Source organism: Schistocerca americana, chromosome 9 (assembly GCF_021461395.2).
Source record: "Schistocerca americana isolate TAMUIC-IGC-003095 chromosome 9, iqSchAmer2.1, whole genome shotgun sequence".
In the NCBI taxonomy this organism is placed as follows: domain Eukaryota; kingdom Metazoa; phylum Arthropoda; class Insecta; order Orthoptera; family Acrididae; genus Schistocerca; species Schistocerca americana.
The window spans coordinates 66,109,106-66,135,300 of record NC_060127.1 but is presented as its reverse complement, the minus strand read 5'-3'; the positions used below and the strand labels follow the sequence as shown (position 1 = coordinate 66,135,300).

The 26,195-nt window shown below is 40.6% G+C and overlaps 1 protein-coding gene across 1 annotated transcript in view; it reads left to right on the top strand.

Moving 5' to 3' along the window:
- LOC124550912 (guanine nucleotide-binding protein subunit beta-like protein 1) overlaps nucleotides 1-26,195 on the top strand; it is a 65,797-nt gene that overhangs the window by 29,641 nt on the left and 9,961 nt on the right. Inside the window, exon 2 of the mRNA XM_047125705.1 lies at nucleotides 16,446-16,613. Coding sequence (XP_046981661.1) covers nucleotides 16,446-16,613 — 168 coding nt within the window. The remainder of the gene's footprint in view (nucleotides 1-16,445; nucleotides 16,614-26,195) is intronic.

Sequence of the window (26,195 nt, the reverse complement as noted above, 5' to 3'; positions counted from 1 at the left end):
TCATTGACCCACAGTACGCCGGGATCCAGAGCTTTATTTAGGCAACAAGCCCCTTGATGTTGTAGCACAGTCCTGTTTCTTGGACCATATGTTTGATAATGAACTGACATGGCTACCCCACATTCGCCAACTAAACACTACATGTAAGCGGAAATTTAATGCTCTCTCCCTCCTGGCCCACACATCTTGGGGTGCAGACCGCACCACTTTTCTGCTCTGGTCCTGTCCAGTCTAGATTATGGTAGTCAGATTTATGGCTCAGCAGCTCCTTCCACTTTGAAAATGCTTGACCCTGTTCACAATTGTGGGGTGCAGCTGGTTATTGGTGCCTTTCGCACTAGTCCTGTTGATATTCTCCTCACAGAAGCGGGGATTCCCCCCCTACACATATGATGCAACCTACTCCTGGTTTCTTATGCAGTTGCAATTTGCCAGTTCTCTGACCATCCTGTAAACCCTGTGTTTTCGACAATGAGGGATTTCTCCCTCCTAACACCTGCCCACAGGTTGGATTACCAGTTGGCACGTGTCTCACTTCCACCCGTTGGGATCTTCATCTCAACTCACTGAAATGCACTCCATGTCTTTCCTCCCACCCTACCCCCCCACCCTCCTGGATGGTGTCTAGACCACAGATTAGAACCAATATATACCAGGGTCCTAAGATCTGTCACCCTATGATTTCCCGGCGTCTCATATGTGCCATTCTTGCGGAGTTCCAGAAAGACACTATGTTCTGCCCTGGTGGTTCTAAGTTAATTGATAAGGTAGGATACACTTTCACGTCTCCTACTGGCTTAGAATAACATTTATTACCAGGATCATGTAGTGCATTCACAGCAGAGCTTCTATCCATTCACAGAGCCTTCTTTTTTGTTTCTCAGGCTTCCCTTCACAGTGTTTTAATTTTTTCTGGCTCAATGAGTAGCCTGCAGGCTATCGACCCATGCTACTCTGGTCATCCTTTGGTCTCTGCTCTCCATGACCTTCTCTCTGCCCTTGAGCATGCCACCTGTTCAGTCATCTTTCTCTGGGTCCCAAGTCATGTGGGCATCCCAGGCAATGAACTGGCTGACCATTTGGCTGGAGAAGCAGTTACTTATCGCCCATTTCCTTTCATGTGTCCAGCTGCGGATGTATGGCAAATGTCTCTCTGCCCAAAAATGGAATCTCATCTGGTGTGCTACTGCTCATAGTAATAAATTCCGCACAATCAAGGAATCTACTGCAGTCTGGTACTCTTCCTTCCACTCCTCTCAGTAGGAGTCCACTGTTTTATGCTGTCTGTGGATTGGTCATACCAAGCTCACCCATTGCTTCCTCCTACGTAATGACCCACACCCACAGTGTCGTTGTGAGGCCGGTCTGACTGTATCCCACATATTGGTGGAATGCTTCCTTCTTTTGGCCCTTCATGCTAAGTATAGTCTCCATGATTCCTTAAGTTTAATATTAGCAGACAATTCACGGATGGTTGAACTGGTCCTCAGTTTCCTCCGTGAAAGTGGTTTTTATTTCCAGATATGAGGTTCTACTTTAGCCTTGGACCAGGAGCAGGATGGCTGTGGTTGGGACCTGAATTTCCAGTCTTCTCAGTCTGGGACCTCATGAATGCCCCTTTCTTCCTGTTTTTAGATTTGGTCTCACCTTTTAGGCCATTTACTGTGGGTGTTTAATGTTTATTATTTTATAATTTGACTTACCTGACTGGATTCATCCACTTTCAGTGGATACTCTTTCTTCTGTGACTAACTTCGGAAGTGTGGGTCTGATGACCTCGCCGTTTGGTCCCATAACCCCTCTCAATTAATCAGTCAGTTAATCAATCAAGATACGGAAGGGTTAATAATACTCTGTTTACAGAATTTTATAAATAGTTAGTGTAGATCTGAGCGCTCTTGCAGCCCTCAACACGCTCTGCAGATGGAGCTGAAGTCACACAGCCAGAAGTGGTGGCACTGCATAGCAGCTTGACAGCATCCAGAAAGTTACGAGAAGGCGATTGCATGAAGCATCATCGTGACAGATTTATCGAGAAGTGAGGACTTAGTTATAGCCATAACCAATGACCGTTTCATTTCACTTCAACACACAAACTCCTGTGCATGACACACTATTGTTGTAGCAATGTAGCTGAAGAATTGTATGAGTGATATAGCAGATGTCTTTCTCAGGTAAGACACTGGATTTGTATGGCAGTTCAAATCCTTGTCCCACTGTCAATGTTTAGGCTTCCCGTGATTTCCTGAACAAGCCAAAGCAAATGCTGAGGTGATTCCTTTGTAGGGGCACAGCCAATTTCCTTCCTCATCCTTTCTCAGTTTACTTGTGATCTGTCTGTGATGACCTCTTTGAAACCCTAATTGTCCTCCCTTTTTCTGCTTGTGCTAGATAGAATCAACATATATAAGACGACTGAAATTGAAACATGTGAAAAGATTAGTCATGTAAGCCCACACGCAACACTGTATCCTAGAGATAAACATACTCTTAAAGGTATTCTGTCTTCTGTAATGCAGAAGCCACTGAAGATGTGCATCTGCCTTTTACTAGTCTGACAGTGAAAACAAAAGGTGGCAAAAATGGAAGGGTGCCACTATAAGTGGAAAATATCCTCCTATCACTACAGCGAACTGAAAAATCTTTACATCTACATCTACATGATTACTCTGCAATTCACATTTAAGTGCTTGGCAGAGGGTTCATCGAACCACAATCATACTATCTCTCTACCATTCCACTCCCGAACAGCGCGCGGGAAAAACGAACACCTAAACATTTCTGTTCGAGCTCTGATTTCTCTTATTTTATTTTGATGATCATTCCTACCTATGTAGGTTGGGCTCAACAAAATATTTTCGCATGCGGAAGAGAAAGTTGGTGACTGAAATTTCGTAAATAGATCTCGCCCCGCCGAAAAACGTCTTTGCTTTAATGACTTCCATCCCAACTCGCGTATCATATCTGCCACAGTCTCTCCCCTATTACGTGATAATACAAAACGAGGTGCTCTTTTTTGCGCCCTTTCGATGTCCTCCGTCAATCCCACCTGGTAAGGATCCCACACTGCGCAGCAATATTCTAACAGAGGACGAACGAGTGTAGTGTAAGCTGTCTCTTTAGTGGACTTGTTGCATCTTCTAAGTGTCCTGCCAATGAAACGCAACCTTTGGCTCTCCTTCCCCACAATATTATCTGTGTGGTCTTTCCAACTGAAGTTGTTCGTGATTTTAACACCCAGGTAGTTAGTTGAATTGACAGTCTTGAGAATTGTACTATTTATCGAGTAATCGAATTCCAGCGGATTTCTTTTGGAACTCGTGTGGATCACCTCACACTTTTCGTTATTTAGCTTCAACTGCCACCTGCCACACCATACAGCAATCTTTTCTAAATCGCTTTGCAACTGATATTGGTCTTTGGATGACCTTACTAGACGGTAAATTACAGCATCATCTGCGAACAACCTAAGAGAACTGCTCAGATTGTCACCCAAGTCATTTATATAGATCAGGAACAGCAGAGGTCAGAGGACGCTTCCCTGGGGAAGATGTGTTTTGCTTAACATTACATTGCTAGGCACAGAAATTAAACACTTACACCTAGATGGTCACAACTTACTATCCCATTTACTGTTAATGTAATATAAGGAAAAATGGAGTGATTATGTTAACAAAAGTGGAATAAACTTCCACACCATATTAGTAAGTACTACTCTTTGAGTGGTGTATTTGAGAAATTGATATCGAAACTTACAAGAGAGCAATTCTCATGGCTTGTAGGCTTGCAGCAGGAAATGTTTTAAGCTTCATTACAGTTGGAGGGGAGTGCCAATAAGACATAGGAGAAATAACTGGGAAGTGATCCTATGTGAGGATTTAAATATCACTTTCATCTTGGATATTTCTGATTGACGGTACTTACAGTTACTCATGGTGAACCTCGGTTTGACATCCCACAGCAGGTGATAAATTATTCCTAAATATAACACAATAGTCTTCTGTGAAACAGGCGTATGCCCCGTGATACATGGTTTATCTGATGTGATGGTCAAATGGCAACAGTAATCCAGCCCCGTCAGTCAGCTGTATCTAATAGCAAGTGGAATGTTATAATGTTACGTGTATGTTGGCCAGTGATTTGTACATGTTGAGTTGGTATGAGGAGAGGTAAATTTGATTGCTCAGCTGAGTGCGAGGTGGTGTGGCAAGGATGTCATGTGGTCGTTGCATGTGAGTTCAGGTACTGAGGCAGTTGACGAGTAGCTGGAAATGGTTTAGTCCCAAAGCCTGGAATTTGGGCAGCAGTTACTCACATGACATTTGTGTGTTAAGATTCACCAGAAAAGGTGGACTTGAAGACAGTCTGAAATATTGCTTCTTACATACCTTAGAAATTCTGCAATAAATTACACTTAAGTGATAGAGCAAATATGCAATTTCAGAAGAGTGAAGTGGATACAATGAAACAATAATATTTTGAATTTCTTAAAAACTACAGACATTAATATTTTGCAGAGGCTAAAAATTTTCACCTTTGACTTAACAACTTTTAAGCATTTGTGCGATTTCTCTGACAAACGATATCTCAGATGTTAGCATTACGCTATAGCTATCATCCCTGAAAGCTATTCATTTGTATCTAATTTATTACATTTTATATAATTTCTTCATGCAAATGTTTGTCAGAACATCGTATCCTCCATTTTCACACAGGACCTGAATGCAGCGTGAATACCTCATATAGTGTCATACTTGTGTAATTATTTATTGAATATTATGCTATTTTTGCCAGTAACTTATTTAAATATTGATTACAATTGATATTAACAACTGTGTTAATTTAAAGGTGATCAGTCACATATGTTTGCCGACACCATCGTTGAAAAAAGTGCCAAAAGACAATTCTATCAAGCAATTTTAAATAATTGTTTAAACAATATCTAATGACAATTTGTCGTCATTGAACATGAGTTCACTTGGGCAAGAATGCTTTCTTAATTACTGGTGAATAAACCCTAATTTATATGTATTGTGTATGTCTGTGTGGGACAAAATGTTTAACATTTATTTTATGTAAGTATTGTTGTAAGATATTAGTTTAGCATGGAAAGCGGTCAACTTTCATCAAATTCATGCATATAGAATACAAGAATGGTGTAATTTTGGTGGGGATGGCCATCAGTAAATGAGAGTTAGACAATGGCAGGACACTGCTGGAATCAAGTGCAGGCAAACACTTTTTCAGTGGTACACTCAAAGGAGTAATTCTGGGCACTTTCACATTTGAGCTGGAAGAAGGCTGACTTGCCTTTGGGAGTGTGTGTTATTCGGTCATTTTGTTGATCGTCCAGGTGGTGTATGTCTGCTACGGTACTTGGAACATTTGAAGGGACTCTAATGCTCATGGGCTCTTAATATGTTCCAGAGCAGAACTCTCAAACTTTCCCACTTACATTATGGATTTGAGAATAGACGAAGTATGAACTTCTACTCATTATCTCTCGTGTCTTGTGTAAATTGTCATACTGAACTCCAAATATTTTGAGCTGACAAATGTTTAGTGTTTGTGATCACAAAATGTATTTAGTTTCCTGCGTGTCTTGGATGACTGTAGCTTAAAGATTCAACTACCATTCTTCTAATGCTTTCAATGCAACTTTATTGCATTTAACCCGCCGAGGAAGTGATACGAAAAGTTTGTGTCAAGGATTTGGAGGGTCATGATGACCCTGTATTTCCTTCATATTTTTTAAAGTATTTATTGGTATTTTTTAACAGATGATGGGGAAGTTAACTTACAAATTAGTCAAGCTGCCAGAGTTGGTGGTCAAGTGTGCATGAGGTGTGCTTGCTTATGTGTATGAATAGCACTTGTTTCTCGTTTGCTGATGACGGCTGTGGCCGAAAGCTTTATGTTAGTGTATTTTCATTGTGCCTGTCTGCAACTTAATGTTTCTTCTTTAGGGTAAGCTGCAATCTATCTTTTCCTCCATTGTTCGTATCGGTACCTGGAGTTTTCATCATTTGATTTTGTTATTAAAGTGAATTTCATAAAAAAAACACCCATTATGCGTAAAAATGCTTTAATTGTTTCAGATATACAAAAAGTTTAAAAATTGATCATCTTTAGCTGGACTTTGTTTTACATATTTTCAAAAACCAGCAAGAACAACCATTATTATGAGTAATTCACATATTTTGTAAGTATTTATGAGATCAATCATCTTCAGGCACAAAATTTGTAATAAATTGGTCTTATAAGCTATTAATCATCTCTTGCCATAGCACGTCATTGATAGAATGTAACAATGTGTTGCCGACAAATGTACTTATCACAAACGTCCTAGACATGAGATGTCTTATGATGTCTGACATAGGGACACTCTTGGCACCTTCTTCGTACACCTTGGACTCTAGCAGTCTGTTTCTGTGCAGATTCTCCACTGAATTCTCTAATTCCCTTACACAAAGTTCTCAGCAATTGAGATATTTCATTCTGGGTACTCAAGTGTTCACTTGCAACCACACAGCCTATGTTTTAATAAAATAATGATGCTTTTGGGATTCTTATTTGATCAGTGAACAGTATTAGCCTTTATGCTAGCAATTCTCAGTGTTGCATAGAACACACACTGAGGCTTTTTTTAAATTTTTTTAAATAAGGAAGATTCCTGCTTACATCATATGTCTCAGATAGCTCATATGCAATGTCTACCCCACCTATCACTGAAGTGCCAAAGAAACTGGTATAGGCGTGCATATTCAAATACAGAGATATGTAAATAGGCAGAAGACGGCTCTGCGGTTGGCAACACCTATATAAGACAAAGTGTCTGGCACAGTTGTTACATTGGTTACTGCTGCTACAATGGCTGTTTATCAAGATTTAAGTGAGTTTGAACGTGATATTATAGTCGGCACACGAGCAATGGAACACAGCATCTCCGAGGTAGCGATGAAGTGGGAATTTTCCCATATGACCCTATCAAGAGTGTGCTGTGAATATCAGGAATCCAGTAAAACATCAAATCTCCAACATTGCTGCAGCTGGAAAAAGATCCTGCAAGAACGGGACCAATGGCGACTGAAGAGAATCGTTCAGCATGACAGAAGTGCAACCCTTGAGCAAATTACTGCAGATTTCAATGCTAGGCCATAACCAAGTGTTAGTTTGTCCTTGATGACTGCACAGGTCAGAGCTTTATGCCTCGCCTGGGCCTGTCAACACTGACGTTGGACTGTTGATGACTGGAAACCTATTATCTGGTCAGACGAGTCATTTCAAATTGTATTGAGCGGATGGATGTGTACGTGTATGGAGACAACCTCATGAATCCATGGACCCTGCATGTCAGCAGGGAACTGTTCAAGCTGGTGGAGGCTCTGTAATGGTGTAAGGCATGTGCAGTTGGAGTGATATGGGACCCCTGATACATCTAGATACGACTCTGACAGGCGACGGGTACGTAATCATCCTGTCTGATCACCTACATCTATTCATGTCCATTGAGCATTCAGATGGACATGGACAATTCCAGCAGGACAATGTGACACCCCACAAGTTGTGAATTGCTACAGAGTGGCTCCAGTAACACTCTTCTGAGTTTAAACAGTTCTGTGGGCCACCAAACTCCATAGAAATGAACATTATTGAGCATATCTGGGATGCCATGCAAAGTCATGTTCAGAAGAGATCTCCACCCCCTTCGTACTCTTACAGATTTATGGACAGTCCTGTCACGATTCGTGGTGTCAGTTCCCTCCAGCACTACTTCAGACATTAGTCGAGTCCAGGCCACATCGTGTTGCAGCACTTGTGTGTACTTGTGGGGACCCTACACAATATTAGGTGGGTGTCCCAGTTTCTTTGGCTCTTCAGTGTAAAACTTCACCCCCTCAATCCCATCGATCCATCAATTTGAGAATTGTAGTGGAGACTAGATGTGAGCAAAGAGACTGTTTTTCTTTGGTATATGATACAGGAGTGTAATATCCTTTTTGAAACCAAACTTAGATGAATAGACTTCTGTATCACAAGTTTTGCAAAATTCCAGAGGGTTTTGTCTCTCGTCTACATTTGAGGTTAAAGTATCAAATAAATTTGAATTTTTACCTGAAGTAAGAGAGGAAGAGCCTCATCCAGCGGTAGGTTACAGTAGGGTGCAGCAGACTTCTAGCAAAGAAACTACTTGTTAGTCAGTGCCAATGGAGAGTAGGAAGAGGAGTCTTGCTGCTAGGCAGTAGCCGTGGGAGGGGTGTGGCTAGTTGCTACAGGACAAATTAAGAACAGAATACTAGGTTAAGAGTATTGGTGAAGCCAAGTCTAGCCTTAGCCATGTGAAGGAGGACATAGGGAATTTGTGCAAAGGCTTAGAGAGGATCAGGTTATTGTAGTAAGTGGAGCAGGGAACAGCCTACCTGAGAGGCAGTAATTACAGCATTAGGTGTGACATGGATGAAATAAGAGTAGCAACTACACACACACAAATCTGAGTTTTATATAGTTCCTGTGGCGCCATGACCAGTTTCTGAGTTAACACTGCTGTGAGTTGTGTGAACGAGAGTCGAGCAGGCTGCTGGCGACTGAAATGAAATCTCATAAATGAAGTGCTTAAGAATGCACAAAAATACGGTTAGCTTATTTCATCAAAATATTAGAAGATTGAATGATAATGTAGAAGAGCTTCTTATCTCCTTGGGAAATTGAGAGAACTCTGAAAAACAGAGATCCATTGTCTACCAACATAACCACAGGGTTAAATAAGTTACATATAAAAGATAACGCTCTAGCATCTTACTCGTGCAGAACTAATATGGGAAAAGGAGAGTTGTTACATATACTAAGACAGAATACAAGTTCAAAAACACTGAGAAACGTAGGTTTTGTTGTGATGAGCATGTGAATTAATACTGAAAAATTGTTCACTTTTAATTGTAGCTGAACACATATCCCCACTAAGAAATTTTGATCTGTTTATGAAGAATCTGGACTCTTTATTATGCTATCTGTCAAACGATGGCAAGTAGTTAGTAGACTGTGTTGGCATAAAGATAATTCTGATAGGAAAAATGATCTGGAAACCATATGTGAATCCTATAATTTGACCTCGGTAATTAACTTCCCAACACAGGCGGATAAAGACAGTAGGATCCTAATTTCTATTTTCTTTGATGAAACTCAAGACAGGAAAATTACTGTTTACCCAGTAACAAATGCTCTCTGATCATGATGCACAGTCATAAATAAGATAGTATCTTACAGTGTGGATACTCCTGAGTAGAAATCAATTAGAATAACTGACACCAGGACAAATGTTTTTTAAGAGTAGTTTACAAGAGATGACTTCGGATGAAATGTATAGTGGACCAAATGCTTAAACAACATTTAAACTGTTCTACGATAAATTCATATCATCATTTGGAAATTGCTTTCCACATAAGCTAATCAGTGAGAAGTTAAATTATATTGTGAAAGGAAAAGTGAAATGTATCTGTTGGAAAGAACAAGTAGAGATCTTGTGGTATTTACACAGTACAAAAGCTACTCAAAACTAAGAAGAAAGATTATTTAAAAAATCAAAGAACATGCACATAATGTCAGAAATCAGTGATTCCTACAACACACTTAACACCATTTGGAATGTAATGAAGAGAGACACTTCACAGGACAGCCAGCCACAGCACGGGATAACGTCACTATTAAACTGAGTGAAAGGGCTATAAATGATAAGCCACACTTATCAAATGTATTTAATCATCATTTCTTAAATATTATAGAAATTATATGGACAAACAGTTCAAGAGAAAGTAACAGCAGTATGTTGTAAAAGTAACTCTCATAAAATTCAATCATGTGAACGTATCACTCACTTTGCTTTCTGAAGTGAAGAAGATCACATGTTCTATCAAAAATAAAAACTTATCTGGTTTTTGTGGTGTTTCCACTGGAGTACTAAAGACCTGTTCCCATATAATCAGCCCTGTCTTATCTGAAATATGTAATGCATCCAGAGTGACTGAAATATGTCGTTGTTAAATCTCTCTTTAAGAAAAAGTATGAGAAAGATGTCAACAACTCCTGACCTGTTTCCTTGCTGACATCATTTTTCAAATTTTTTGATACGTATTCTAGAATAGTATCTCATCTTGGCAACAGTAATATCCCCAGAAAATCAGTTTGTTTCAGAAGAGTTGCTGTACTGAGAATGTCATTTACATGTTCACTCACCATATTTTACAAGCTTTAAATAATGAAACAGTGCCGTTTAGAATTTTCTGTGATGTATCTAACGCATTTGAACAGTGAATTACAGTATTCTCCTAGATAAATTGAAGTTTTATGGGGTTGGTGGTGTAGCCAACAAGTGGGGTATCATCACATATAGCCTTTATAACACAGAAATTTCTACTTACTAGATCAATCAAGATAGTCTGGGGACATAATTCCGAGTGGAAAAAAAAAAAAAAAAAAAAAAAAAAAAAGCATATGGGTTTCCCAACTGCTCAATCTTAGGTCCACTATTGTTTCTCATATGTGCAAACAAGCTTCCGTCTGATGTGCTACAGGCAGAATTAGTTCTTTTTGCAGATGACACTATAGTCTGATAAAAATTACATGACAGTTGATGTCACACATTGTAGCTGGTATTGACCAGTCTGTGGCCAGTGCCACACCTGAACTGTTTGCCATTGCCAAACTGCCACAATAATTAGTTACCTTCCAGTTCCTCGTCCAGCTTTCTTTCTTAATATGTTTGTATCCCAAATCCTCGGTCTGGACCTTTTATTTTTTGCTTCGTCACACAAGGAAAAAAAAATATATATATATATATATATATATATATATATATATATATATATATATATATATATATATATATATATATATATATATATATATAAAAAAATCTCAAAACCAGGACTGCTCATCACTTGATATTGCAGAGCCTGTGTAGCCAGTATGAGGATAGGTTTCATGTAACCAGTGACAGTTTGCTTTTTCCATGAAAACTGAAACTTTGTTGTGGAACATGGCTATGCAGACAAACATGTTGAGAATTTTTTTCTGTTTTGAGTTCCCTCATGCATTTTTGCCTTAAATAGTGTGAACAAAGCAATTGTGATTTGAGTACTGTGCATCATTGGGCAAGTAAGTTTAAAGATGTTTAGGTGGGAACATGTGACCTGCATGACAAACAGAAAGTAGGACATTCTGTGACAGCAGCCAACAAAATGTTGACAGATTGGTTCAGGACGATTGGCATATCACGTGGAGAGAAATTGGAAGCACAATCGGCATTTCACAAGAATGTGTGGGTGACGTTATTGCTTTGCTCTGCTGTCGGAAGATCTGTGCACGGTTGGTACCCCGGATGTTGACTCCTGGAATGAAAGTACATAGACTTGAAATTTTCCAGGAACTTGTCTTGTGTTAGAGAATGGAGGTGACGCCTTTCTCCAATCGAGTGTGACAGGAGACGAAATGTAGCTACACCATTACGACTCGGAGACAAAATGTCAGTTTATGGAATATCAACACAAAGACTCGCCCCAGGAAAAGAAATTCAAGACACAGCCCTCAGCTGGAAAAATCGTGGCCACAGTGTTCTGGGAAGCAGATGGTGTTATCCATGTTGATTTCCTTGATCGTGAAACAACAACAAATTCAGAGTGTTAAATCACAACACTGCAAACTCTGAAACGACAACTAACAAGAGTCCGAAAGGAAAAGGGAAATGTTTTCCTGCAACATGACAACGCCAAACCATGCACTTCATGTGCCGCCACAGCAAAAGTTCAGAGACTGAATCTTAACACAGTACGGCATCGTCCATACGGTCCATATTTAAAACCATCTGATTTCCATCTGTTCCTGATAATGAAAGATGATCTGCAGGGGCATCACTATGCTTCTGATGAAGACATTGAGAGAAGTGTGAGACTGTGGTTGCGAAAACAGTGTGTTGACTTCTTCTGTGGCAGCTTCAGAAAACTTGTTCATCATTGGCCGAAATGTACCCAATTGGCTGGTGATTATGTGGAAAAGTGAATATTGGTAATTAAATTCTAAGGATTATTTCTGTGTTTGATTTGTTAAAATATTCCCATCCTGGCCCAATTAATGAAGGTGGATGCATTACTTTTCATTCAACCCTCATAGTTCAGTCACAAATTGTGACTCGCTGTTTTCTCAGATACATTGCACATCATGAGGTTGTGGTTAGGTAAGGATATGAGTTTAAATTCAGGGCTGCAGAACCCATTGTATGCTGCAGTTCAGTCATTAGTCACTTAAAATTGGCTGTCGACAGAGCATCTTCCATTTCCATAATACCTCACAGTGGTCGCTTCCAACATTGCTCTGCACTACACATTAACAGCATTTGTGAAGTGACCTGCTATGTTTTTGTCAGCAGTTGTGGCAGCAAGTGGCAGACATCAACTATCAAGTAATTTTAATTGGACTATAGTATTGTAATCAATCGATGCATACACATAGAAACAGAAGGAATGGTAAACAGTGGTCTTAACAGTATCATTGACTGTTTTTCTGCAAATGGCGTCACCCTCAATTTTAAAAAGACACAGTGGAAAATCCAGGATGGAATGTAACAATATTTTGAAAAGGAAAGTGTTGCTTCTGCTGCCAGAGGCTGCAGTTTTGTGTGAGTGTGTGTGTGCGTGTGTGTGTGTGTGTGTGTGTGTGTGTGTGTGTGTGTGTGTGTTTGGGGGGGGGGGGGGTGTCTGTTTTCAACTTTCATAGTATTGTAAAAAGACACAACATATTTAGTTCTACTCATCTAGAGGTACTACACCAATGATAATTTTAACTCATGGTGCGGAAATAATCAATAGGGTGGAAACTTCAAAATTCTTAGGTGTCAATATTGGTGAAAATTTAAACTGGTAAAAGCCTATTTTAGAACTACTAAAACAACTGAGTTCAGCCACATTTGCACTTAGAATCTTTGCAAATTAACTGTACAATAGATCACAAAAGTCCTTAGTTCAGTAACTCTCTTGATTGAGGACCAACTCTGTGTACCATATTTTCAGCAGTATTTTTACTTGGCCAGTGTACATTTCAAAGTCACAGTCCATCATCAGGACTCCAGGTGTTAAGTAAGGGCCTTTATTGCTATGTCAACGTCTCACAAAACTGTTTCTGTGAGTTTTTAATTGCAGTTTGCAAAATTGTGGTGGAATTTGTCATTCTGTGTGTTGACGCTACAGTGAAGTGGCATCCAAATGCAGTATACACAATGATAACACTAAAAGTTTCAAAGAACATGATAAGATATTATTTCATTAGTCACTCCACAATTCTTAAGAGTATTTTGACATGGGGGGAGGGGGGGGGGGAGAAAATACTACAGAACTGTATTATTGCAGTAAACTAATGTTGACTTTGCCAGTATACAGACAGCTGGTATATAAATGTTGTGTTTGAGCTGTCACATAAAAGCAGCAGCTCAGTTGTATAGGAGGGGAGCAGTGGCTCTTTTTCTCATAATATATATAAACAAGTATAAAGTAATTTATGTAGTTACCAGTGTGAGTGATACCACATCTCGTATCTTAAGGTGCAAGACACTGATTGCTGTTAACTATATAATTGCTGATGATGGAGAAAAACTTTCTTCCTACTTTTTCTATACATAAAAGGAACAATTTAACTAAATGGAGAAGATGGTGTAAAATATCCCTCTTTTTTCCTTTTGCTACCACAGATACATGAAGGGAAGGTTTAAGTATGCTCTGTGCAATGTAGAGATAAGATCACACTGAACTAATTACCCAAAGCTTCGGTGCTGAACCACACCCTCATTAGTTAGTGGATGGAGGTGAGAAGGGCTGAAACAAACAGTTAAACCTTCTTATTATTGAGAAGTGACAAAGTGACCTGAACCTCCATTACAAGTGGGGAAGAGTAGTTTTTGGTGTATAAATGACAGTACACTGGTTGATTCAATGTTGCATCAAGAAGAGAGATTTCATTTCAGACGAGACATGCCACATGTCGTTCAGGCACTGTTTGAATGGAGTCTTTAGTGTTGTGCAGTGACTCTCTTTTTCAGATGTTCTAAATCCATATTTACTATGTACAGTAGCATATAGAGAAGCTATACCAGGGAAATGTACTTGAAGGCAATATTATAGAAGGGAAGATGATGTGGATGAAGATGAGATAGGAGATAAAATACTGTGAGAAGAATTTGACAGAACACTGAAAGACCTAAGTTGAAACAAGGCCACTGAAGTAGATGACACTCTGTTAGAACTAATGATATCCTTGGGAGAGCCAGACTTGACAAAACTATTCCAGCTGGATGCAAGATGTATGAGCCAGGCAGAATATCATGAGACTTGAAGAATAAGGTAATTCCAGTTCCAAAGAAACCAGGTGCTGACAGGTGTGAATATTACTGAACTATCAGTTTAGTAATCATGGTTGCAAAACACTAAAAAAATTGTTTATAAAAGAATGGAAAAACTAGTAGGAGCCAGCCTAGGGAAAGGTCAGTTTGTATTCTGAAGAAATGTAGGAACACTGCAAGGCAGTACTGACCCTATGACTTACTTTAGAATACCAAACAATGGAAAATCCAGGATGGAATGTGACAATATGAGAGAAGGAAAGTTGCTGCTCAACATAGAGCGGAGATGCTGAGCCACAATAGGCACAAAAAAAGATGCACACAATCATAGCTTTCGGCCATTAAGGCCTTTGTCAGCAGTAGACACACACACATACACACACACACACACACACACACACACACACACACACACACGCATGCGCGCGTGCGCAAGCTAAACTTGCACACACATCTGCAGTCTCAGAGAGCTGAAGTATAGTTTCAGCTCTCTGAGACTGCAGATGTGTGTGCAAGTTGCGCTTATGTGAGTGTGTGTATGTGTGTCTACTGCTGACAAAGGCCTTAATGGCCGAAAGCTATGATTGTGTGCATCTTTTTATTGTGCCTATCGCGGCTCAGCATCTCCGCTATATGGTGAGTAGCAAATTTCCTTCTCTCATATTGTTACTTTAGAATATAGTTTAAGAAAAGACAAATCTACATTTATAGTGTTTGTGGATGTGGAGGAAGGTTTTGGCAGTGTTGGCTGGAATAAATTCTTTGAAATTCTGAATGTAGCAGGGGTAAAAAATACAGGGAGAAAAAGGTTATAAACAATTAGTACAGAAAACATGTGACAGTTATGAGTTGAGAGGACACAAAAGGGAAGCAGTGGTCGAGAAGGGAGTGAGGCGGGATTGTAGCCAATCCCCGATGTATTCTATCTGTGTACTAAGCAAGCAGAAAGGAAACCAAAGAAAAAAGAAATAAAAACTTTGTTTGCCAATGACATTGAGACAGCAAAGGACTTGAAACAACAGTTCAGTGCTGTGGGCAGTGGCTTTGAAGAAGGATATAAGATGAACATTAACAAAAGTGAAACAAAGGTAATGGAATGTAGCTGAATTAAATTGTGAAATGAGACACTTAAATTAGAAGATTAGTTTTGCTATTTGGGCAGAAAAATGGCTGATTATAGCCGAAGTAGAGAGGATATAAAATGTAGACTGACAATGATAAGAAAAGTTTTTCTGAAGAAGAAAAATTTGTTAACATAGGATATACATTAACATGTTGGGAAGTCTTTCCTGAAAGTATTTGGGTAACCATCTATGGAAGTGAAATGTGGATGATAAACAGTTCAGACAAGAAGAGCATAAAAGTTAATGAGATGGGGTGCTGCAGAAGAATGTTGAAGGTTAGATGGGTAGATCACATAACTAATGAGGAGGTACTGAAGAGAATTGGGGAGAAGAGAAATTTGTGGTACAATCTGACTACAAGAAGGGAGCAGTTGGTAGGGCACTCTCAAAGACATAGAGACACCACAAATTTAGTATTGGAGGGAAGTAAGGGGGATGGGTGGGGGTAAAAGTCACAGAGGGAGACCAGTAGATGTATGCAGTAAGAGGTTCAAAGGGATGTAGGTTGCAGTAATTATTCAAAGATGAAGAAGCTTCCCCAGGATGGAGCAGTGTGGAGAGTTGCATCAAACCAGTCTTTGGACTGAAGAGAACAACAACATTTATTACATTACTGTAGTTCTTTCATCTGATTGGTAACTTTCCTCTTAATATTTTTTTAAAGAGCCAATTAAATATCTTAACTACAACTACCTCAGAAGAAACATTATCCCTGTTTACGAATATTTTAATCGTGTTCCCAAAAGTATATCTTCGTCGTTGTTTTCACCCTGTAGTATATTGTTATATTGTATTTACAAGACCTCGTTTCTTCCATTCCATGTGAAATAAACCACTTCCTCATTCTAGTACTTTTACACGCTTTTCCGTTTTGTAACTTTCAAGAAGCTGACTTATGCATCATTATCTCACATATGTAATGTGTGCCATATTTTCTGTAGGTTGACGGTGTGTCACGTGCTGTAGGTTGTCCAGCCGGCCGATCAGAGCTAGCCGTGTATAGTGTAAGTGAAGGGAAGTTTACAGAGGTGTGTCAATTGAAACTCCCGGAAACTGAAAGGACTGCAGCTGGGATTGTGACGTGCTTCTCAGCCGCGGGACCTAATAAGGTTTGCACTCTGTACTATTATTTTATGACATTTGTTAAGGTGAAATGTTATAATTTCTCTGTGCGTATGTGTGTGGAGGGGCTAACCCCTCCCTCCCTCCCTCCCTCCTCCCCCGTCCCTCCCTACCCTGTCCCTCCCAACTCCCTACCACCTCCCCCCTCACACCCTCCCTCCACCCAGCCACCCTCCACCCACCCACCCCAGTGGCAAGGGGCTGGGATTGTTGGAATTGGGGGTGACATAGGGATGGACTAGGATGTGGTGGGGGTTGGGTACATGATGGAACACAACTGTACCAGGGATGGTAAGGATCTCGGCTAGGATGTCCCTCGTTTCAGGCTATGATGATATGTAATCAAAGCTGTGACGTATGATGTGGTTCAGCTGTTCAGTCCACGTTGATATTTGGTGACTAAGGGGTACTCTTTTGTGGCTAGTTTTTGAGGGTGGTGGGATGATTTGGGGTGAGAGGGGAAATGCATGGGAGATCTGTTTGCGGACTATGTCTGGGGAGTAGTGCGTACCTGTGAAGCACTTTGAGACCCCTCAGCGTACTGGACAAGGAAATTCTTGTCACTCTAGATATTCTATCTCTTGATGGTCAGGCTGCATGGGAGCAATTTTTGGTGTGAAGGTGATGACAGCTGTTGAAATACAGGTGCTTTTGGTGATTGGTGGGTTTAATGTGGACAGAGGTGTGGATGGAGCCATCAGAGAGGAGGAGATCAATGTCAAGGAAGGTGGTATGCTGCATTGAGGAGGATCAGATGGAGTGAATGGGAGAGAAGGTGTTGAGTGAACCTGAACCAGACTAGGGGTTTGGCATTTTGGGAGGCTAGGAAGGTATCCTCTAGCTGTTCCATAAACAGGTTGGCATAGGAGGATGCAATGTGGGTGTCCATGGCAATGCCATGGATTTGTTTGCATACCTTCCATTCAGAGGGGTAGTAGTTGTGAGTTAGGATAAAGTTAGTAAGGTGTATGATGAATGAGGTAGTGCTTTTCATGTCTGAAGGCTGTTGGGAAAATTGGTGTTCAATAGCAGTAAGACCACGAACATGAGGAGTGTTGGCATTTAGGAAGGTGGCGTCAACACAGACGAGTAGGGATTGAGGACGTAAAGGGGTGGAATCAGTGAAGGAACTGCATAGTATCTTTGATGTGGGACACTAGGTTACGGGCAATTGTTTTGGGGTGTTATTCAATGAGGGCCAAAATCCTTTCAAAAGTGTGAGCACAATAACTAACCACAATGGGGCATCAAGGATTGTTGGGTTTATGGATTTTTGGGAGTATGTAGAAGGTGGGTATGCAGAGTGCCATAGGTGTGAGGAGGGAAATGGATTCAGGGGAGAGGTTCTGGGAAGGGTCAAAGGCTTTGAGCATGGATTTGAGGTTGTGTTGGACTTTTGGGATGGGAGTCAGGTAATTGGCAGAGGCCTTCTGCCAGGTAGTCACTGCAGTTCATAACAGTGATGGCACCTGTGTCTGCAGGTTGGAAGGTTAGGTCAAGATTTGTTTTGCAGTTTTTTATTGCTATTCTTTCTTCTTCTTCTTCTTCTTCTTCTTCTTCTTCTTCTGAAAGGTTGGTGTTCTGAGGGAGGGACCTGGGAAAGGATGGTGAGGCCAAGCTGGAAATAAGAAATTCCTGGAAGGTGACCAGCAGGTAGCTACATGGGAGGGTCATGGTTGGCTGGTGGTATGAACCGGAAAAGACAAGTTTCAGTGTTGGGATTAGATTGGGTTCGGTAGGAGGGATTGTTGACAAAGAAGTGTTTCCATTGCAGGAATCAGGCGAAGGAGAGTAGGTCTTTGACAAGTCCAGTGTGGTTAAATTTGGGTATAGGGCTAAAGATGAGGCCTTTGGATAGGACTGAAATTTTTGTGAGGCTGAGAGGTTTGGTGAAAAGGTTAACAACAGTGTTAAGGAAATGTTTCGGCTGTGTGTTTGGAGGAGTGTTGGTAGGGAGTTTTGGGAATGTGACAAGCTGAAAAGGTCAGCTAGGCAGGGTTTTAGGTGCTGTGAGAGATGGACCAAGAAGGTCACTGTGTGTGGTGTAAGGGTTGGACAGTGGTACCCAAAGGTGGCAGTAGGATGTTAGCAGGTGGGATAACTTATGGCGATTGTCTGGAATGCTCCTCCAGATGCTGGAGGGCAAGGGACTCAATTTCAGAGGTGTGATGTATGTAGCAGAGGTTGTACTGTAGCAGTATCTTGCAAAGGGAGCAGAGGTGGTTCTGGGACGCATTTGCAATAGAGATGTGTTTTTGCAGTTCCAGGTTTGTGAGGGCAGGGGACTGGCGGAATCTGAAAAGGTGAAGGTTATTGTGAAAGGAAGGGTGGTATCCAGAGAAAGGAAATTTTTATGGTTAGGCCGTTGGGGGGTTCCATGGTTCAAGCCGCATTTAAAGTAATTGGGTGTGGGACTGGGTTTTAGCCAGGGAAAGGGAAACTTTCGTGAACTGTGAAGACCATACAGTATACGTGAGCAAAGCAGCAGGTGCTAAGCTAGTAATATATGTGTAAATGCACATGACACAGTAATAATTGTGGACGAGAGCTCTTACGGAAATGAAATGTATCCCGTAACACTTCGGCGACCGAGCCCTAGCATAGGTCGGGCACAGAACTGCTTCGAAACGACCGCACTCGAGTATAGGTCCAGCAGCTGTTGTACACCACTCACAGCCTATTAGCCATCCGGAAGCAGGCCGGCTACTGTGGTAGTGCTGCTGGGAACACCTGCCTGTATGTGCCTTGACTGCTGCTCCCCTCTGTGTTCTGGTTTTAGAAGTACATCAAAAGAAACGGCAAGACACACACAGCAGCTTCTATGGCACCCTGCACCATTGTGTATTGGTGTAGCTGTGAGTTTCAAATATTCTTGCTACTGTTTGCCATTTCTTGTTAATTTTTCTCTCAAATATGTCACGTTTTCTGAGTGAGAAAGAAATTTTAGAAGCCTTAGAAGAAGAATTGGACAATTCTGGTTCTGAGTGGGAAATGTCTGACTGTGAAGAGAAGAAGAGGATTCAGATACAAGTAAGCAGCTGTCTAGTGCAGTTTTTCTTCAGTATTATTATTACGACTTATATTGCTCGAATTGCTTCAGTTAGCAGAAAATTATTTCTTTTCATCTCGTCTATCTTGCAGAGGAATCTGATGAGCCTGCATCTGAGCAGCTGGTGTTTACTGAACAAAGTACATCCTCTGCAACACAGGCGTTGGCTGCAACACAGCTGTCTGTCAAAGAGGCGACGAATTTCATGGAAAAAACCATGGGAAAAATCCCACTGATGCTGAATTAGGCTGGAAATTTTCTGATGATCAGCCTGCTGTGCCACAATTTGTAGAGAAAAGTGGAGTAATGGCAGCTGTTCATGAGAATTCCACTCCTCTCAATGTGTTTTCGATCTTTTTCCCTGATTCCGTAATGAAACACACAAAATCTGAAACAAACAGATATGCAGAGTCTGTCTATAATAAATTCAAAGCAGCTTCCAGGGTAAAGCTTCACAGTTTTTGTAATTCGTGAGTGGGAGTAAAGCTGCATGAAATGTACTTTTTTTTTTTGGTATATTTATACACACCTCGTGTGAAAAAACCAAAACTGACAGATTACTGGTCTACCAACATTTTTATTTCAACCCCTTTCCGTGATTCTGTTACGGCCAGAAACAGATTCAAGGCAATATTATCAAACCTGCGTTTTAATGACAACGCAACTTACATTCCGAAAAGTCAACCTCAGCATGACCCCATGCATAAAATCAAGCCAATCGTGGTCTTTTCATATTAGAATCACAAAAATCATTTTACCCATCAGAAAACCTCACTATTGACGAAGGCACGTGTGGTTTTTGTGGAAGAGTGGTATTTTGGGTTCACATAAAAAATGAACCTGACAAGTGTGGAATCAAGATGTTTATTGTGTGTGATTCCAAAACTAGTTATGTTCTTAGATTGGAGGTGTATGCTGGTAAAGGAACACAAGACAACTCCATAATACCATTAGTTGAGAGGTTGCTAGCAGATTACCTGGGAAAATGCCACACTGTTTACATGGACAGATTTTATAGTTCACCAGCACGATTTTTTGTGGCAACATAAAATGAAAGCAGTAGGTACATGCATGACTAACTGGAAAGAACTACCAAACGAAATTGTTTCCAAAAAACTGAAAATGTATGAGTTTGTGTCAATGAGGAGGAATCATCTGCTTTGTCTGAAGTGGAAAGACACAAGAGATGTACTACGCCTGTCCACTATGCACAAAATGACCAGCTTTGACACGTCTGTTCATACAAAGGAAGGTAGCAAAGTAAAATCTAAACCAGATGCCATTCTTGACATTAATATTTACAAAACAGGGGTCTACATCTACATCTACATCCACATCCATACTCTGCAAGCCACCTGACGGTGTGTGGCAGAGGGTACCTTGAGTGCTTCTATCGGTTCTCCCTTCCATTCCAGTCTCATATTGTTCGTGGAAAGAAAGATTGTCGGTATGCCTCTGTGTGGGCACTAATCTCTCTGATTTTATCCTCATGGTCTCTTTGCGAGATATGCATAGGAGGGAGCAATATACTGCTTGACTCCTCGGTGAAGGTATGTCCTCGAAACTTCAACAAAAGCCCGTACTGAGCTACTGAGCATCTCTCTTGCAGAGTCTTCCACTGGAGTTTACCTATCATCTCTGTAACGCTTTCGCGATCACTAAATGATCCTGTAACGAAGCGCGCTGCTCTCCGTTGGATCTTCTCTATCTTTTCTATCAACCCTATCTGGCACGGATCCCACACTGGTGAGCAGTATTCAAGCAGTGTTCGAACAAGTGCACTGTAACCTACTTCCTTTGTTTTCAGACTGCATTTCCTTAGGATTCTTCCAATGAATCTCAGTCTGGCATCTGCTTTACCGACAATTAATTTTATATGGTCATTACATTTTAAATCACTCCTAATACCTACTCCTAGATAATTTATGGAATTAACTGCTTTCAGTTGCTGACCTGCTATATGCAAATGATTTCTTACTATGCATTTAGGAGGAAACAAATGAAGTGGTGGAAGAAACTGTTCTTTCACATACTTACAATGGCTGCAAAAAACGTCTTATACTGGGGAACCAGGACTCCTGCTCAAAGAAGGAGCTGCCGTTTTTCCACTTTTCTACTACAAATTGGTGAAGGACTGTTTCACAAGCTACCACTTTGGCGCTAGACAATGTTCCTAGTGAAACGCACAGCAACAGACTTCTAGGACGACACTTTGTAGAAAAAATTCCAGCCACTGAGAAGAAGGAGCGGCCAACTAGAGAGTGTAAAGTTTGCTCGGAGGGGGGGAGGAATTGTTGTGGTAAAGGCAGGAAACCAGCTGGTGGTGTCCACTCTGCAATCTAGAATGCCTCAAAATCTTCCACACTGAAGCTAATTACCTGTGAATTTACACAAAACTAAAAAATGCATTTTTTGTGAAACTGAAATCATACATTTTATGTTTGTTGTTACTGATTTTGTCATCAACCAACTTGGTGGTAGTAAAGATCAGCAGTTTTATTTACTTATGGATAACTTGTACAAGGATATTGAACATGTTATAATACCATAAATTACGAACAAAAAAAATTCCTTCATAGTCATTTACATAGTTATTGGTCTAGTTCGACAAGAATAGAACAGGTAGTCCGCCACTGCCTTATAGGAGAGGTAGTAGAGGCCATCCCAGCATTTGCCTGAAGTAATGTCTGAAAACAAAACCAGGATGGCCAAAGTCAAAGGAGGAATGCAAGGCAGGAAGGGGGGGGGGGGGGGGAGAGGGGGCGCTCAAAGCATCCTCATATAAAACTGTGATGCTTTCCTCCAAAACATAAATTTGGATGCTATGATTCAGCATGTGAAAATCATTTACTACAATTTTCTCTCGTTTAATGGGAGATTGTCAAAAAAAAAACAAAAACCATTTACAAGGAAATAAATCAAAAAATTATTTCATGTCTTTTGGATTTACCTATTCAGAACTTGGGCACTTAACAAAGCCCACATCTAACACTAACCCAGATCAGACTTTTGCAGGTAATATCTTTCCTTTCATGGTATTACTTTAAATAATTTCTGAATACATTGCAGAGTGTGTGTGTGTGTGTGTGTGTGTGTGTGAGAGAGAGAGAGAGAGAGAGAGAGAGAGAGAGAGAGAGAGAGAGAGAGATCTCTGGAGTAGTTTATATAAGTCCTACCTACATGATCTCTACATACATGATCTTTCTCCTGTAAATGAAATAATCAGCTCAACTCTCCTACTGCTATACATTCCAATTACAGATATATTTTATCATGCTTCTTTCAACTACATCAAATTACTTTAAAGATGTTGACAATATTCTCCTTCGATAGTACCTTTCTCAGAAAAATTCTAGGAGAGGTTTTTTTAAAAAATACTAAATTGCAATTATACCAAGAAATGATCCTAAGCTCATGTGTCACAGTCCACTGGATGTTTACGATATTTCGATGAAGCTTTCCTTTCAGTTGCCTTTTCACTCGCGGAAACAAAAAAAAAATCACAAGGCAAGATGTTGGGCGAATATAGCGGATATGGGGAGGCAATAACAGAATTTCTGTCCAGATATTTGGTAACAGGTGAAGCAGTGTGGGGTCTTGAATTGTCGTGCAGTAAGAATCAGTCCCTAGAATGCCACAAATCAGGGTAGCAATGTTGAACTGCTTGTCACAAATGTTTCAAGACTTCGACGTAAAGAGTTCGGTTCACTGTTTGACCTGGAGGAATGTGCTCATGGCGAACCAATCCTTTACTCCAAAGAAAGTGATCAACATTGTCTTTGTTTTGGAAGTTTGTCATTTGACTTTGAGGCTGGTGATCCAGGACTCCGCCATTCAGCACTTTCATGCCTTACAGCAATAATCTTTGACTGAAGTGTGGGATCACATCTGGCTCTGAACAATAGTTTAGGTGCACTTCCTCATCTTTCCTCTTTCTGCTCATCTGTTAATGTGTGAGGGATGAGCTTTGCATTAAGTTTCCGTTTTCCTAAATCTTCATGTAAAAACTTAAGACACACATCACAAGGGCATCACGATTCAAATTAAGCTCTTCTGATATTGCACGTGCTGTTACACAATGACCTTCTCACAATAACTGCCTTCCGTGCTTCATATTCGCAATAGTATTTATTGTAGATGGGCGGCCATCTCTGGGACCGTCTTGGACTGAATCTCTGCCTTCACAAAACTTTTTGTGCCACTCAAAAATACGACATCCTGAAAGTGCATTGCCTGCATATGCTTGCTTAATCATGTCCACATTATGCCAGGACTTTTCCTGAGCCTATGCAGAACTTGAATGTTCATTCTTTGACACAATCTGCATCCACTGTCACTGTAACTAACGTGCCAGGAACCCAGGCAGAGTATTGCTAAGCACAGCCTTGCCACCTAGTGAGCTTGTGTGGAAATATGGCCAAGATCATTTTGTGGATGCACACATACCAGGCAACATGCAAATAACATTTGTTCCTTTTTAGTATTTCAAACTCAGAAATAAGAGAAAACCAGTCCTGGAACTTTCGTGACAAAGGGAGTACATTCATCTAATACAGCCAGAGGAAAGAAATGTTCATCAATTGTTCCTGCTCTGTAGAGATTTAATTTGGTGAACTTGCAGCATCATTCCTCTGAACATTTCCCCCTGTGTAAAATGTACATTTTCATACGTGGAAGTGACATGCTTACTAAAATATGTCAGCATAATGCCCAGAATATTTTAATAAGTATTTCCCCTAGTGTGATTGACAGTGAGGATTTACCATCGCTTCACTGGCTGCTAGGAGCCTCGCTTTTCTGTCGCATCCCTAGGCTGTCATCTGTCCTCTATTCTCCCTTTGTGGTGTCCTCTGCGTTTGTGACACAGAAAAAATCAGAGAGACATTGGAAACAGTCACCGCATACTCTATTGTGCATATATTTTTCTAACCCTCTGGTCATCTCACATTTTACAGCTGACATCCTATAAAGAGGTGCTGAGTCGCAAATAGGATATATATATATATTAAATACTCTTTGTAATTATGTTAAACAGAAGGTTATATTATGTTTCTTTCATTAAATACACATTTTTAAAGTTGTGGTATTCTTTTTGAATCACCCTATATATATATATATATATGGAAACATTCCACGTGGGAAAAATTATATATAAAAATAAAGATGAGGTGACTTACCGAACGAAAGCGCTGGCAGGTCAATAGACACACAAACAAACACAAACATACACACAAAATTCAAGCTTTCGCAACAAACTGTTGCCTCATCAGGAAAGAGGGAAGGAGAGGGGAAGACGAAAGGAAGTGGGTTTTAAGGGAGAGGGTAAGGAGTCATTCCAATCCCGGGAGCGGAAAGACTTACCTTAGGGGGAAAAAAGGACGGGTATACACTCACACACACACACACACACATATCCATCCACACATATAGTGTGTGTGTACGAGTGTATACCCGTCCTTTTTTCCTCCTTTTTTCCCCTAAGGTAAGTCTTTCCGCTCCCGGGATTGGAATGACTCCTTACCCTCTCCCTTAAAACCCACATCCTTTCGTCTTTCCCTCTACTTCCCTCTTTCCTGATGAGACAACAGTTTGTTGCGAAAGCTTGAATTTTGTGTGTATGTTTGTGTTTGTTTGTGTGTCTATCGACCTGCCAGCGCTTTCGTTCGGAAGGCGCATGCCGAAAGCCTTAATTGTGAGTCTTTTTGTTGTGGCTATTTGCAACCCAGCATCTCTGCTGTATAGTGAGTAGCAACTTTCCTTCTCGTAATATTGTTACATTCCATCCTGGATCTTCCATTGTTTGACATCCTATAAAGAGGATTCTATGAAAAAAAGGAAAAGGCTGAAGTGCACTGTGTATCTGTGGTAATGTTTCTACAGGTGTCCACGTCTGTTAGATTATATTTGGTAATGTCAAGAGCCAGTTGTCAGCCTTTGCAGAGCGCCTCGATCTTCTGTCGGACTTCTTCAATTTACAAAAGAAATTCTGATGATTGAACGACACGAAGAACTTGATATAGGGAAACAAGAACAGAATGAAATTTTATTAATAGGTGGCTGTGTGAGTTTTTCTATACTACCAAAAGACGTGGGTGAAGAAAACTAATCCTGCTAGTGAAATAAACAGATCAGAAATGAGACTCCTGAGCTCTGTGGAAGGCTGCACAAGACTGGATATATTTCAAAATAGCATTGGAGGGAGAGAAGTTTATTTTTAAAATAGAAGGTAGGATTAACAAAACAACGGAGATGGCTGTCACACCTGAATACACAGAATACCCTTCTCATGTGCCAGACGCAGGATTGAGTGGCGCATTGTTGTGCAATTGTCACTCGAGGTGGTGTGTCAAAGTGGAGGCTGGCCCTCTAGCCTCTCCCGATCACCCTATAAGTGGACAGGTGGTGGCTCCCTCAGCAGGGTCATAGCTGGCACATGGAAGAAGAGGTTTGCTAGTTACTGGTAACTCCAATCTTAGATGTGTCCAGGGCTGGAAAGAAGTTCAATGTGTGCTCAGCATGT